Source organism: Salvelinus sp. IW2-2015, linkage group LG23 (genome assembly GCF_002910315.2).
Source record: "Salvelinus sp. IW2-2015 linkage group LG23, ASM291031v2, whole genome shotgun sequence".
Classification (NCBI taxonomy): Eukaryota; Metazoa; Chordata; class Actinopteri; order Salmoniformes; family Salmonidae; genus Salvelinus; species Salvelinus sp. IW2-2015.
The window spans coordinates 34,605,728-34,621,267 of NC_036863.1; the positions used below are offsets into that span (position 1 = coordinate 34,605,728).

At 46.8% G+C, this 15,540-nt stretch overlaps 1 protein-coding gene across 2 annotated transcripts in view; it reads left to right on the top strand.

Annotated features, from left to right (window-relative positions):
• Window positions 1-15,540, top strand: part of robo1 (roundabout, axon guidance receptor, homolog 1 (Drosophila)) — a 225,300-nt gene that overhangs the window by 199,667 nt on the left and 10,093 nt on the right. For both annotated transcript variants that reach the window (XM_070434580.1, XM_070434581.1), the window contains 11 exons: window positions 655-779; window positions 966-1,137; window positions 5,400-5,605; window positions 5,703-5,953; window positions 8,732-8,898; window positions 9,068-9,189; window positions 10,557-10,791; window positions 11,982-12,103; window positions 12,366-12,537; window positions 13,370-13,567; window positions 14,730-14,756. In XM_070434580.1, the coding sequence (XP_070290681.1) occupies window positions 655-779; window positions 966-1,137; window positions 5,400-5,605; window positions 5,703-5,953; window positions 8,732-8,898; window positions 9,068-9,189; window positions 10,557-10,791; window positions 11,982-12,103; window positions 12,366-12,537; window positions 13,370-13,567; window positions 14,730-14,756 (1,797 nt within the window). The remainder of the gene's footprint in view (window positions 1-654; window positions 780-965; window positions 1,138-5,399; window positions 5,606-5,702; window positions 5,954-8,731; window positions 8,899-9,067; window positions 9,190-10,556; window positions 10,792-11,981; window positions 12,104-12,365; window positions 12,538-13,369; window positions 13,568-14,729; window positions 14,757-15,540) is intronic.

Here is a 15,540-nt window from a genome sequence, read left to right on the forward strand (position 1 = left end):
CACACTGAAGCAGTCTCACAGTGGAGTCCCGTTCATTAAATACATACCCCCTGAGACCAACCATAGTCAACACGCAGTGACTGAGTAGTGGACTATTACTCTACTACACAAACAGAGCTTCTGTGCAGCATATGCCCTCGCGGTCTATCAGATTGTTGTGTATTCCGTTCCTTTACTCATTCATGTATTCATTCATCAAAGTGTTTGTTGAAAATGTTTCATGATTGACTGATAATCTTTTGCCGTCGCATGTGCCTGTCATCATTATTCATCTCCTGCTCTTGTGTTTGCTTCTCTTCTCTTCTCTTGTAGTCTTCACTGGTAAGTTATCATCCGCCGGTCATCCCTCCACACTGTCATCCATCGGTCATCCTCCTCCACACTGACAGCAACACGACATCATTAGTCATTACAGTCCTCCTCTCCTTCCTCCAATCCTCCAATAGGAGTTCACATTTCAGTTGTCACGAGCAACCGGTAGTAAGTAGGTAATAAAATAAAATGCATATTTTTAAGTGGAAAAAAGGTAAACAGTCATTTTTTTCATCCTGTTGTATGTGATTTTATGGTTTGCTTTATCATTCTATTGCAATGCTTGCAACGTTTTTCAATGTTTGTCCTGTTAAACCAAGGTCCATCTCTCCACCCCTGCAGTGCCTCCAGCGTTCGCCATGCGCCCCAGAAACCAGGTGGTGGCAGTTGGGAGAATGGTCACCTTCCAGTGTGAGGCCACTGGCAACCCCCAGCCTGCCATCTTCTGGCAGAGGGAGGGCAGCAATGTGAGATACTATCCTGTCTATTTAAGATGAAAATGTTGATACACAGGCCTATATGTTGAAGAAAAGGTCTTGAATGCACCGTATCCCTAGAGTGTAGGTTATTGATAACACCATGTCCAATGGATGTCTCAAGGGTAAACATGTAATTCCAGTCTCATGACCAGTCTCTTTCTCTCCGTCCTCCAGAGCCTGCTTTTCTCCTACCAGCCCCCTCAGCCCTTCAGCCGACTTTCCGTGTCCCAGACAGGCAGTCTGACAATCGCAGACGCCCAGCGCTCAGACGCCGGCTACTACAGCTGTCAGGCCCTCAACATCGCTGGCTCCGTCATCACCAAGGCCCTGCTGGAGGTCACTGACAGTGAGTGAGGGAGAGAGGAGGGAGGGTTTCCTCTAATCAACTGACCAAAGCCTCCATTGGCCTGGTTGACTGAGTTGTCTCTCCATGATTGGAAAATGCTGAATTTCTGTCCTCCAATGTCATTACTGAATAACTACTTGCTGATTGTTGACTGGATATATGGCAGTTCAGCCTGTCCTGTAGACTGGCGAGATACTGTGGCCTTTACGGTTCAGTGTTTTTTGCTGGTTACTGTTGGCCTTGGTGACTAATTGTTGTTGGAGTGATTTCAGGAACCCTCAGCTGCAGGCATTTGGGCTCCAAACCCCCTGTTCCCATGGTGACAGTGCATGCAGACCGCCCATACCCTCCTTCCCAATTGAACCCTCCCCCAAAACAGATACACACATAATCACATTTTCATACACACACATTTTTACACACACAGACACACACACACACACACACACACACACACACACACACACACACACACACACACACGCACACGCACACGCACACACGCACACACACACATATATTTAAACCCAAACACCTTTCGTTCTCCACCCTAATGTCATGCTGGTGAACCGAATGATGATAATCCTGATAATTGCATCAGTTATTAAAAACAGAATTTAAATTTTGAGTCTGGCTCCAAGTCCTACAATAGTAATTACAGCAGCCAGCACCAGCAGCAAAGTCTACTTGGTTATAATAAACTGACCTGAGAGAGTGTGAACATGTGTATGTGTGCGTGTGTGGATGCGTGTGCGTCTTCACTATGTACATATATTAAGTTAATTAACATAATTGCCTGAGGCTGGTACAGGCGTTGTCTGTGCATAGCGGTGACTTGGTGGCAGCTATTGGTTCTGGGTAATCATATGGTAATGCTTTCTGCAGCCACGCCAGGGAAATGAGAGTCACCTACTTAATGTACACTCAATTACACTTAATGGAAATGAAACAAGGATGTAGCATGTTTGATTTAATCCACGTAGCACTCCTCACTCTGCCATCCCTTATTTCTCCTTCTAGTGAATAGGCTTACCCGTCTCTCTCTTCCCCCTCCACCTCTCTCCCCCTTTTCCCTCCTCCTTCCCTGTTTGAATGCTGTATCTGTATAGAAATAACTTGCTGCCATTACCTCTGGTGGTTTTCAAGGTATTTCCATTATTTTCCCCTGTGCCTCTGATTTTGGAGAGCCGTATCCCCTCTATTTCCACTGGGTTGTGAAGTGGGAGAGTGATGGCTGGCTGCTATCTAAATGGGATTTGTTATTTGTTGGTCTGTGGTGCTCCTACTATTGCCCAATGATTAGCCAGTTGCTCTGGGCATTGGGATAATCTGATTTCTATTCCCCTTCACTGCCCAACCTGTCACTCCTATTGTGTTCTTCTCGTGCCAATTTTCCTCAATATCTCTCACATCTCATCTGTCCTTGATTTTCTCTGTCTCTTTTCTCGCCATTCTATTCTCTTCATTCCAGCTTTCTCTCTCTATCTGAAGGGATGATAGAGAGACCTATTTATTCTGACCCAGACCTGGGTCAGACCTGGTTCAGACCAGGGTTAGACCATGTGTATTTGAGTCTTAGTTATTTAAATAAGTATTTTTTTAAATTAGTATTTTCAAATAATTTCCTATAAAGAGCCTGCTATTTGAAAGTATTTTCAAATACTTACACTGAGTATAAAAACCTTAGGAACGCCTTCCTAGTATTGAGTTGCACCCCCCCTTTTTGCCCTCAGAACAGCCTCATTTCTTTGGGGAATGGAGTCTACAATGTGTCGAAAGCGTTCCACAGGGATGGTTGCCCATGTTGACTCCAATGTTTCCCATGGTTGTGTCTAGTATTAAAACCTACCCCAACCAAAAACGTGGATAGATGGCAGCATTTGCACAAAAATGAAAGTGCGAACCTTCACATTTAACATGGCAAGGTGATTGGGAATATGGTTGAATAAAAATTGTGCAGAAAGGCAATCAAACAGACAAACGTCAGGACAAAGACAAAGTGGAGTCACAATTCAATTGATCAGATACGAGCGTATGTGGCAGGGACTTGCAAAGGGAGAACCAGCCTCGGCGCGGACACAGATGTGTTGCTCCCGGACAAGCCAAAAACCTTCTTCAGCCACATTGAGGATAACACCGTGCCACCGACGCAGCCCGCTCCCAAAGACTGTGGACTCTCATTCTCCGAGGCCAATGTGAGTAAAACATTTAAGCTTGTTAACCCTCGCAAGGCTGCCGGCCCAGACGGCATCCCTAGCCGCGTCCTCAGAGCATGTACAGACCAGCTGGCTGGAATGTTTACGGACATTTTCAATCTCTCCCTATCCCAGTCTGCTGTTCCCATATGCTTCACGATGTATACCATTGTTTCTGTACCCAAGAAAGACAAGGTGGTAACTGAACAAAATGAAGTGCTTTGAGAGGCTAGTTAAGGATCATATCACCTCCACCTTACCTGCCACCCTAGACCCACTTCAATTTGCATACCACCCCAATAAATCCACAGATGACGCAATCGCCATCGCAGTGCATACTGCCCTATCCCATCTGGACAAGAGGAATACCTATGTAAGACTGCTGTTCATTGACTACCGCTCAGCCTTCAACACCATAGTACCCTCCAAGCTCATCATTATGCTCGGGGCCCTGGGTCTGAACCCCGCCCTGTGTAACTGGGTCCTGGACTTCCTGACGGACTTCTCCACTCCGCTGATCCTCAACACAGGGGCCCCACAAGGGTGTGTGCTTAGCCCCTCCTGTATTCCCTGTTCATCCAACTCAATTATCAAGTTTTCTAATGACACAACAGTGGTAGGCCTGATTACCAACAATGATGAGACAGCCTACAGGGAGGAGGTGAGGGCCCTGGCAAAGTGGTGCCAGGAAAATAACCTCTCCCAAAAACGTCAACAAAACGGGCTTGGTCCCTAAGACCCACACCAACTTTTACAGATGCACCCTTGAAAGCATTCTGTCAGGCTGTATCACTGCCTGGTATGGCAACGGCACCACCTAAAACCGCAGGGCTAACCAGAGGGTGGTGCGGTCTGCCCAACGCATCACCGGGGGCACACTGCCTGATCTCCAGGACACTTACAGCGCCCAATGTCACAGGAAGGCCAAAAAGAGAATCATTAACATCAACCACGGCATGTTCACCCCGCTATCATCCAGAAGGTGAGGTCAGTACAGGTGCTTCAAAGCTGGGACCGAGAGACTGAAAAATAGCTTCTATCTCAAGGTCATCAGACTGTTAAATAGCCTTCACTAGCCGGCCTCCACCCAGTACCCTGCGCTGAACTCAGTCACTGTCACTAGCCAGCTACCACCCGGCTACTCAACCCTCCACATTAGAGGCTGCTGCCCTATGTACATAGACATGGAATCACTGGTCACTTTAGTAATGGAACGCTGGTCACTTTAATAATTTATACATACTGTTTTAATCATTTCATATGTATATACTGTATTCTACCATATTCTAGTCAATGCCACTCCGATAGTACTCATCCTTATATTTATATATTTCTTAATTCCATTATTTTACTTTGAGATTTGTGTGTATTGTTAGATATTATAGCACTGTTGGAGCTAGGAACACAAGCATTTCGCTACACCCGCAATAAGATCTGTTAAATATGTGTATGTGACCAATACAATTTGATTTGATTTGATACCCCGTATGTATATCCAAGTTGCAGTTCTTGACACAAACCGGTGCACCCTGGCACCTACTACCGTACCCTTGTTCAAAGGCCCTTAAATATGTTGTCTTGCCCCTTCACCCTCTGAATGGTACATATACACAATCCACGTTTCAATTGTCTCAAAGCTTAAAAATCTTTCTTTAACCTGTCTCATCCCCTTCATCTACACTAATTGAAGTGGGTTTAATAAGTGACATAAATAAGGGATCATAGCTTTTACCTCTGGATTCACCTGCTCATTCTATGTCACGGAAAGAGCAGGTGTTCTTCATGTTTGGTATACTCAGTGTATTTTTAAGACTAGTTTGAAATATCTGGATTAAATGCATGGGAGTTTATTTGAGTCAGTTTATTTGATTTTTTTTTTTAAATATACTTTCCAAGTGTATTTCCGAATGCATTCCAATATTCAACTTCTTGTCTTAAAAAAAAAAGAAATACTTCCAAATGTCTTTGAAAGTAATTGAAATACCCTAAATAGTATTTGAACCCATGTCTGATTGCGACAGTATAACTGGTATTAAACAGTACATTCTCCCTCTCCCTTTTGAATAGTGGTGTCAGACCGCCCCCCTCCCGTGATCCGACAGGGCCCAGCCAATCAGACGGCACCTGTGGACAGCACAGTGGTCCTGGGTTGCATAGCAACAGGAACCCCCACTCCAACAGTCCACTGGAAGAAAGACGGGGTGGTGGTGTCCTCCGATGACTCCCGCATCACTCAGATAGACACAGGAGCCCTGCAGATCCGCTACACTAAGGTAGGGGGCAGCATAACACCCCTCTCACTCATAAAGACCACCACTCAGACACTACTGAATGAGCCCACAATCACACTGTGTCTCTGTGTCTCCTTAGCTTGGAGATACAGGCGTATACACCTGTTTGGCGTCCAGCCCCAGTGGAGAGGCATCCTGGAGGGCGTACGTGGAGGTGCAAGAGTTTGGAGTGGTTGTCCAGCCGGGTCGACCCACAGACCCTAACCTGATCCCCAGTGCCCCGTCCAAGCCTGACGTGACTGACGTCAGCCGCACCTCTGTCACACTGTCCTGGAAACCCAACCCTAACGCTGGGGCCACGCCCACCTCCTATGTCATCGAGGCATTCAGGTAAGTGTAGGAGGGCCGAGATCTAATATGTTTGTCTAATATGTGTGTTCATGGCTGTATCTACAGTGCCTTCAGAAAGTATTCATACTCCTGGACTTATTCAACATTTTGTTGTGTTACAGACTGAATTCAAAATGGATTCAATAGATTTTTTGGGGTCAACCATCTACGCACAACACCCCATAATGAAAAAGTGAAAACGTTTTTAGAATTTTTACCAAATTTATTGAAAAATGTAATTACATAAATATTCACACCCATGAGTCAATAATTTGTAGAAGCACCTTTGGCAGTGATCACAGCTTTGAGTCGTCATGGGTATGTCTATCAGCTTTGCACGTTTGGCTTTGGGGATTTTCTCCCATTCTTCCTTTTTTCTCAAGCCCTGTTAAGTCAGATTGGGAGTGATGGTGAATAGCAATCTTCAAGTCTTTCCACAGATTTTCAATGGGATTCAAGTCTGGCCTTTGGCTGGGCCAACTCAAGGACTTTCACATTCTTGTTCTGAAACTATTCCAGCATTGCTTTGGCTGTATGCTTGGGGTCAGTGTCCTGTTGGAACATAAATCTTCGCCCTAGTCTAAGGTGTTTGCACTCTGAAGCAGGTTCTCATGAAGGATTTGCCTGTATTTGGCTCTATTCATTGTTCCCTCTGTCCTTACCAGTCTCCCAGTCCCTGCCGCTGAAAAGCATTCCTATAATATGATGTTGCCACCACCATGCTTCATGGTAAGGCTGGTGTTAAACAGGTGATGAGCTGTGCCTGGTTTTCTCCAGACATAGTGCTTTGCTATCACGATCTATCACAAGGATGACGCTGGAGAGACGAAGCAGGTACMGGGAGTAACATTTAATACATAACGGACATGGAACGAGACATAAACAGCTTAGCAAACAGAAAAACAATCAATGCAGAAGCAGGGAACAGAGCTGGGGAACTGACACATATAGGGGAGGAAATTAACAGGTGAATAGAGAGTCCAGGTGAGTCCAATAACGCTGATGCGCGTGACAAGGAAAGGCAGGTGTACGTGATGGATGGCAGGAGTGAGTGATGCAAGGCATTCTGGCGCCCTCAAGCGCCAGGGGGAGGGAAAGAGCGGGAGCAGACGTGACAGTACCCCCCCACTAGGGGCGCCACCCGGCGTCCCACCTGGGCAAACCGGCCGAGACATGGGCGCTGGGCAAGCCGGTTGAGGCGTGGAAGCCCGACGAACCGGCTGGAGCGTGAGAGCCTGGCGAGCCGGCTGAGGCATGGGAGCCTGACGATCCGGCTGAGTCCAGACGCCTGTCGATCCCGCTGAGGAAACCCGATGATCCGGTGGATTGTGACGTGGGATGGGCGCCATCCGAGCCAACCGGGGCAAGGAAACCTCTCGAGCCTGCTAGGTAGCTGTCTCTTATACACATCTAGATGTGTATAAGAGACAGGGAGTGAGTGATGCAAGGCATTCTGGCGCCCTCAAGCGCCAGGGGGAGGGAAAGAGCGGGAGCAGACGTGACACTTTGCATTCAGGCCAAAGAGTTAGATTTTTTCTCCTCAGACCACAGAATATTTTGCCTTATGCCTGTCTCTTATACACATCTAGATGTGTATAAGAGACGGGAGTAACATTTAATACATAACGGACATGGAACGAGACATAAACAGCTTAGCAAACAGAAAAACAATCAATGCAGAAGCAGGGAACAGAGCTGGGGAACTGACACATATAGGGGAGGAAATMAACAGGTGAWWAGAGAGTCCAGGTGAGTCCAATAACGCTGATGCGCGTGACAAGGAAAGGCAGGTGTACGTGATGGATGGCAGGAGTGAGTGATGCAAGGCATTCTGGCGCCCTCAAGCGCCAGGGGGAGGGAAAGAGCGGGAGCAGACGTGACACTTTGCATTCAGGCCAAAGAGTTAGATTTTTTCTCCTCAGACCACAGAATATTTTGCCTTATGCTCTGAGTCTTTCATGTGCCATTCATGTGCCTCCAGGCATGCTATCATGTGCCTTTCTTTCAGGAGTGGCTTCCATCTGGCCACTCACCCATAAAGCCCAGATTAGTGAAGTGCTGTAGAGACTGTTGTCCTACTGGCAAGTTCTCCCATCTCAACCAAGGAACTCTGTAGTCCTGTCAGATTGTTCATTGGGTTCTTGGTCACCTCCCTGACTAGGGTCCTTCTTACCCAGTTGCTCAGTTTGGTCGGACAGCCAGCTCTAGGCAGAGTCTGGGTAGTTCCATATTTTTTCAATTTCCCAATGATGGAGACCACTGTGCTCTTGGAAACACTCTAGACATAGTTTTATTCTCTTCCCCAGATATATGCCTCATCACAATTCTATCTCTGAGATCTACAGACAGTTCCTTGGACTTAATGGTATAGTTTCTGCTCTGACATGCACTGTCAACTGTGGGACCTTTATATAGACAGGTGTTTCTTTCTAAATCATTTCCAACTCTAATCAAGTTGTAGTGACATCTCAAGGATGATCAAAGGAAATTGGATGCACCCGAGCTCAATTTGACATGTCATAGCAAAAGGGTGTGAATACTTATGTACATTGATTGTTTCTGTAATTTATTTTCAATAAATATGCAAAAATATCTAAAAACATGTTCACTTTTTCAGTGTGGGGTATTGTGTGTAGACGGGGTGAGAAAACAAATCAATTTTGAATTCAGGCTGTAACAAAACAAAATGTAGAATAAGTCAAGGAGTATGCATCCTTTCTGAAGGCACTGTGTATGCACTGTTGTGAGTGATTGACCATTGTTCCTCCCTCTGTGCAGTCACGCGTCGGGGAGTAGCTGGGTGACTCTGGCTGATCATGTGAAAACAGAGACCTTTGTCCTGAAGAACCTCAAACCAGGTGCCGTCTACCTGTTCCTGGTTAGAGCAGCCAACGCCTACGGCCTCAGTGACCCCAGCCCCATCACTGATGCCGTCAGAACACAAGGTGAGACAACCCCCTCCTCTACCACCTCTACCTGATGATACAGTCACATTCATCTGATGACAGAGACACTGAGACTTAGTGGTCCTCATATCCTAACCACATGGCTTGGCTGGGCCAGAGTGAGTGCCAGAGTGAACTAACCCCTCACTGTCTCTGTGTCCCCATGCAGACACCCCTCCCACCAGCCAAGGAGTGGACCACCGTCAGATCCAGAGGGAACTGGGGGACGTGGTGGTCAATCTGCACAACCCCACCATCCTCTCCTCCTCCTCCGTCAGGGTGCAGTGGACGGTGAGTAGAGTCCTGGCCCTGGGCCCAGCTGTCTGCAGATACTGTCCTGCCAGAAGAGGTTACCCTAGTGTTTTTCTGTGTCAGCTGTTTTAGAATTATTACACTCAGTTTCTTACACTGCTTGGTCTGTTGGTCTCCCTACACCGTGATGTGCTGGCATGGCTATGTCTAATATTAACAAAAGGCAACACAAACGATGATTTGATTTGTTGACAAATTATGTTCTTCAGAACACATAGTTGAGTCTGTAGGCATAGACTGTGCTGTATAGCCAGCTGTGGGTAGGATGTGGAACTGTTGGCCTAATCAAGACCACCTGTGCTGACAGAGTGGGTTTTGATCCTGGCCTATGAAAGAGGACGTTTATACGTTGTGAGATGTTTCTCCGTCTTTCCCCCATGAAGGTGTTAGTTCCATCAGTGATGTATGATCCGACTTGTGCACATGTCAGGGGTGCGGTCCTAAACAGAGCCAGGGTGTAAATAGTTTAGTTGAGCAGGGCCAAAGCCAGGCAGCCAGGAAGGGAGAAGGCATCCCCATGGCCAGCATCATTGGAAGTTGGCAGGAGAGTCTTTGACTTTCAGCAGACTTGGACAAAAATTATTAATAGGGCCACTGTACAGTACAAATGAACATGATACTTTAAAACAGGTGATAACACTTTGTTATGGGCCTTTGCCAAATAACAGGTCATGGGCCCGTAAAGTGCTTATGTAGTGCTAGGTTCCTTAGCTGTATCTACGATACCTAACTCTGAGGCCCATGTTTCTGCGAGAGCTGGTTAGCGGTGTCCTCCTGGCAGTGTCCTAACCAGTCCCAGGCTCTCAGGAAACTGGCGGCTAGTGATGACCTCATGCTGTGGTTTCTCTAAGATCTGGGAGATGAGAGGGGGTAGAACCTAAGCTCTCCCCGTAGACAACATAGCACAGGGCTGAAGACCTCTCCTGGAGGATGTTCCCTGGATATGGTTACCAGCCCAACACACACAGCAGGAGAGTTATGGTTCATAATGTATATTACTTTTGAATGTAGTGTTTTTCTACATGTGACACACTGGCCCAATACCTCAGACCTCTGTTCTACAGTATGTTCTGCTGGTATAATGGCTCTTTGACACTGGCTTCATAGATCCCAGAGGCTTACAATTAAATAGTTTTGGTTGGAAGTACAATATAAAAAATCAATGCCCATGGCAACCAACATTTTATAGCTATTTAATAGACTCATTTACAGTAGGGTTTCTCTTTCTAGTGTGGGAAGTATGGGTGCTACACAAACTGAATGAACTGGGCCTTTATTACTCCTTTTATGAGTGGAGAAAAATATTCCTCAGGACCCTAACATCTGTTTCCCTTCTCTGCCACTAGGTGGAGCAGGAGTCTCCGTACATACAGGGCTATAAGGTGATGTACAGGGCGTCTGCTGATCTGGGCCAGCCAGGTGGGCAGTGGGGCGTGTTCGAGGTGCGGACCCCTGGAGAGGACGGTGCTGTGGTGCCTCAGCTGAAGAAAGGGGTCACCTACGAGTTCAAAGTGCGTCCCTTCTTTGATGAATTTCAGGGAGCGGACAGCGAGGTTAAGGTGGCCAGGACGCTGGAGGAAGGTAAGAGGCTGGAGCCAGGGGTCAGGGATCAAGGGCTGCTGTTACAGAGGGTTGTGATTGGAAGTGTGGATGGAGATGAAAGGTTTCATACAGCAGTTCTAGTGTTAGGTTGGAGTAGGTTGTTTTGTGAGAGTTTTATTCGTCTAGGCAAGTTAAAACAAAGACAAATTGACATTTTACATGTATAAATAAATGAATGAGAATTTTGAGAAAACATAACACATCCCTTACACCATACTGTGCTTGCTAATTGTTCCAGAGATGTGTGGATGTTACTGTATGGTTGGAGTAATCATCATTGGTGAGGTTTGGGAGTTTCACATTGTTTAAAGCTTATATGCGTGTACTCTAGCTCTTCCAGTGTGTGTACTCTGTATAGATGAGTGCGTAGCAGCAGCTGTGGAGACAAATTGTTTTCTTAATTGTTATCTGAGTTCATAAGTACAGCGCCAGCCAGCCCGAGACAACAGACATGCCTGCTTTCATTATCTTTAACCAGAAGGTGCATAAGCTCCCGAGGCCAATGCACTACTGATTCAGTTGAATTGCTCTCATCAGGTGACTAGCACCATCACTGCAGCACAGCACACAAAGCCCCCAAGTATTACTAGAGCTCCAGCAACGTGTCATTCAACACAGCATCAGCTCAGACAATTCCTGTATTATATTGATGAGCAACTTGCCACGTCGACCTGTGGCTTCATGTGGGTTTCATACCCGTGGGCAGATAAATGCAAGAGGGTGTAGAGGGATAGGATGTGGTACATCCAGTGTCCCGGCTCGTCAGAGAAAACGTTGTGTTGCACATTTTCTAAAATCTGCTCACCTTACAAATGCTAACAATTATCACAACATGAATAGAAATGATTCACTCTAGTTCCATAACCTTCAATTATTATTTATTCTTTAAAGATATTAACCTTGATTCATTCCACATAATGTTCATTAGCTGGTTACGATCATTCTGTTCAGTTCCTTCCTGTTGTTTAGAGCTTACTGTATGTTTTCAGAATACTCTAGAACTACTGCATATGTGGCGGGCTGATGCCTCTGATCTGAATTGTCACTAAGTGTTCTTTCATGTTCAGTGAGAGACATGGCAGACTCTGAGCAGAGCTCAAATGAGAGTGAATGTCTTTGATGTCATCATGATGTCTGTGCGTCTGTCTGACGGTGTGTTCCTGTCTCAGCCCCCAGTGGAGCCCCCCGGGGCGTTACCGTGACGAAGAGCGATGCCAATGGGACCGCCATCCTGGTCGCCTGGCAACCACCTTCCGAAGAGGAACAGAACGGAATGGTACAGGAGTACAAGGTAAGATGGAGGGAGGGTGAGATAGGGGAACAAACAGAGAGGTATAGAGCAGAACCTCAAGCCTCACACTTTCCCCCTCAAACTTCCTTGGGTGCGTGTGTTTTTAGTTTCTCCAGCAGAGGTGGACTAAGTATTAAGGAGGCGTTGCCATCTACTGGACTAATGTTGAAATGTCTTATAACAGGTATTTTGGCATTTACTGAAAGAACCAAGTCCCTGTCTTACTATCCCCCTCCCCTTTATTTTACACTGTCCTCTCCAGATCTGGTGCCTGGGCAACGAGAGCCGCTACCACGTCAACCGGACAGTAGATGGCTCCACCTTCTCCGTGCTGATCCCCAGCCTTGCGCCAGGGATACGCTACAGCGTGGAGGTCGCCGCGAGCAACGGCGCCGGCCCTGGTGTCAAGAGCGATGTCACCTTCTTTCAACTTGGTGAGCTGGTCAACTGTAGTTAACACCTGACAGCCTCCCCTGAGTTTCTAAAAATACATTTGATCTCAGAACCAGGAAGCGGAGAGGTGAGTTCACTGTTAATCCACTGTCCAGGTCAACCCCGGTTCAGCCTGTCTAAGCTCTTTTCATTCGTAGCCATCGGATAGATGGTCTGTGTGATTTGCATACTGTGTCTCACCATGACCAATGTACACAGTACAGGGTGTCTATCTCGAGTCCCGACATGAACATGTCCCTGAGTCAGCTCACAATGCCTTTACTCAGGTATCATCATCATCAAAATAATGACCATTTAGCTGTGTCCTGCCTTAGCCTCAGTTTCACCATTCGTGACAAAAAGCACACACACCACAGGCATTTTCAACTCGATTTTCCACCTCCATCTTCTTAGCACATTCCAGATTTTTCGCATGGTCCATATCAAGCGTTTATAGTAACTTCATAGAGCCAATTCACGAGGATAATGTCACCTTGAGTCAAGTCTCAAACCTTGGCGTCCAGTTCACCTCTTGGCCTAGCACTCTAAAGAGGAACAGAGAATGAGAACATTCTTCATGACAGATTATGTGCCCAGATGTATTTGGAGAACTCCTTTCTCCAGCTGTCTCTCCTGTCTCTCCTATCTTATCTATGTAATGTTGTTTTCCATCTCCGACTCCTGGCCTTCAGTTGAACTTGAATGTTTTGAAGGACTGATGTTTGTCCATCAGGGTCCGCCTCACTTTCTTTCCCTGCCAATGTTCTATGATAGAATATGCTATGTACATGTTCTATGTCTCAATCTCCTCCTCGTCCTCCCCCTCTTCTCCAGACTCTACGGGTCAGATGATGGACAGTCCTGAGGACCAGGACACGCTGTCTCAGATCTCAGACGTGGTCAAGCAGCCGGCGTTCATCGCGGGCATCGGCGCCACCTGCTGGGTGGTCCTCATGGTGTTCAGTGTGTGGCTGTACCGTCACCGTAAAAAGAGGAGCGGCCTCAGCAGCAGCTACGCCGGCATACGCAAAGGTCTGTAGTGGATGTGGGTTTAGGTGTATATATCGGGGTGTTTGTGTGTGTATGGGTTACTGCGTGTGTGTGTATGGGGTGACGGTTGGGTGTGGTGTTGTGTGTGTGTGGTGTGTGTGTGTTGTGTGTGTGTGTGTGTTGTGTGTGTGTGGTGACTGTTGTGTGTGTGTGTGTGTGTGTGTGTGTGTGTGTGTGTGTGTGGTGTGTGTGTGTGTGTGTGTGTGTGTGTTGTGTGTGTGTGTGTGTGTGTGTGTGTGTGTGTGTGTGTGTGTGGGGACTGTGTGTGTGTGGGTGACTGTGTGTGTGACTGAGAACTTTGATGTCCGTGTCTTTGAAGGTGTTTACAGTATTATACTGCAGTCAGTAGAGTATCAATGGTGGATCACACCCAGCTAATATGTTGTTGTGGAGAGATTGGACAGTGAGAGTGATCAGGAGGGGTAGACAGAGGGAGGACATTAGGTTGGTGTTGTGGTCGTTTAGCTGAACGCTGGTAACCTGCGCTCACTGACACACAGGTTAGACACAGTCCTCTGTGTCACCATTGCATTTATTCACTTCAGTCACATTAAGGTGTGTTTTTCTCCAGTAGCCCATAGTGTGACTTGCCTCGTGTCAGCTGCTTTTATCCTCAAAGTAGGGAGCCTGATAACCACATCTCACCCATAAAAGGGGGTTGGTCTAATCTTCTCCCCTGACTCAAAGACCTCAAAGGGTAGTGACGATTAGACGCCTAGCTGGCACATCCCAGATTACGCTGACATTCAAACGGTGACATTTAAGGCTCATTTCCAGGCCACCGCCCGCCGTCCCTCTCCCTGGTGAGACACAGTTAGAGTAGGGACAGGCCTGTCAGCCAGGTATTATGACATGTGTTCTATCACTGTTATCGCCCTCGCTCTGCCCCATGTGACCTCCATTACCCACAAGGCCACTTGTTCCTGAGACCACCGCGGTGGTGATTGATGCGTGTGTGTGTGCGTACGCGTGCGTTTGAGTGTGCGTGTGCGCGCCAATATGTCTGCCGGTTTTAGTTTTTTTTTCTCCACAGGCTTACGAAATGTATATTTTGCTATCAATAAATGACCCTTCTTCTCACTTTCTCTGCCATCTCTTTCTTCTCTCCTTCCCTCCCTGTTTGGCCCTGGGTTTGTTCCTGCAGTTCCATCATTCACTTTCACTCCTACAGGTATGTATGGCTGTATTCTGCTGTAAACATGTATTTGAGTGCTGAATGCACAGTTATTTACCCATGTGTGTACTGAACTTGAAGCCCCTATGATTCAGAGATGCCTGTACACAAACACAGTTCTCTCCCTATGTACTCTGTTTCTCGCAGCACTCAAGGCCAAGCTATTCCCATATACAAACAGCTAATGGACTTAGTGTATAAGTTAGGTGGCCTCACATCCATAAACCAATCTTTTAAAATCAAATCTTGCAGAGGGAGGTCAGTAAAGAGCTATGAAGTGATGTTCTGACATAATGTGAATCAGGTGACAGACAGCTCCTAAAGAGGTCATAAGCCCCTCCCTGTTCCACCCTCTTAGACCAGACATAGACAACCGACACACAGCAAGGGCAGATAGTGCTGCTGAGTCACTATGCTTTGTGACGAGAAGAGAGGCATAAATACAGTCCCATGTTCCCACTTGTCCTTCACGTACTGACTGTACTGTAGCCGTAGGATAGTGTATCTAATCATGTGGTTGAGGTGACTCACCCTCCAGTGAAGAGGATGTGTCTGAATTGCAGGGGGATCGCTCACTGTGAAGTGTGACTCAGGGCCAAGATATCATGGTTAAAGCTATCAGACTGATTTTGTTTATCTGCATGTACACCTCTCAATGCTAAGTGCCCCGTGTGTGGGTTACGTGTGTGGGTTACGTGTGTGGGTTACGTGTGTGTGTGTGTGTGTGTGTGTGTGTGTGTGTGTGTGTGTGTGTGTGTGTGTGTGTGTGTGTGTGTGTGTG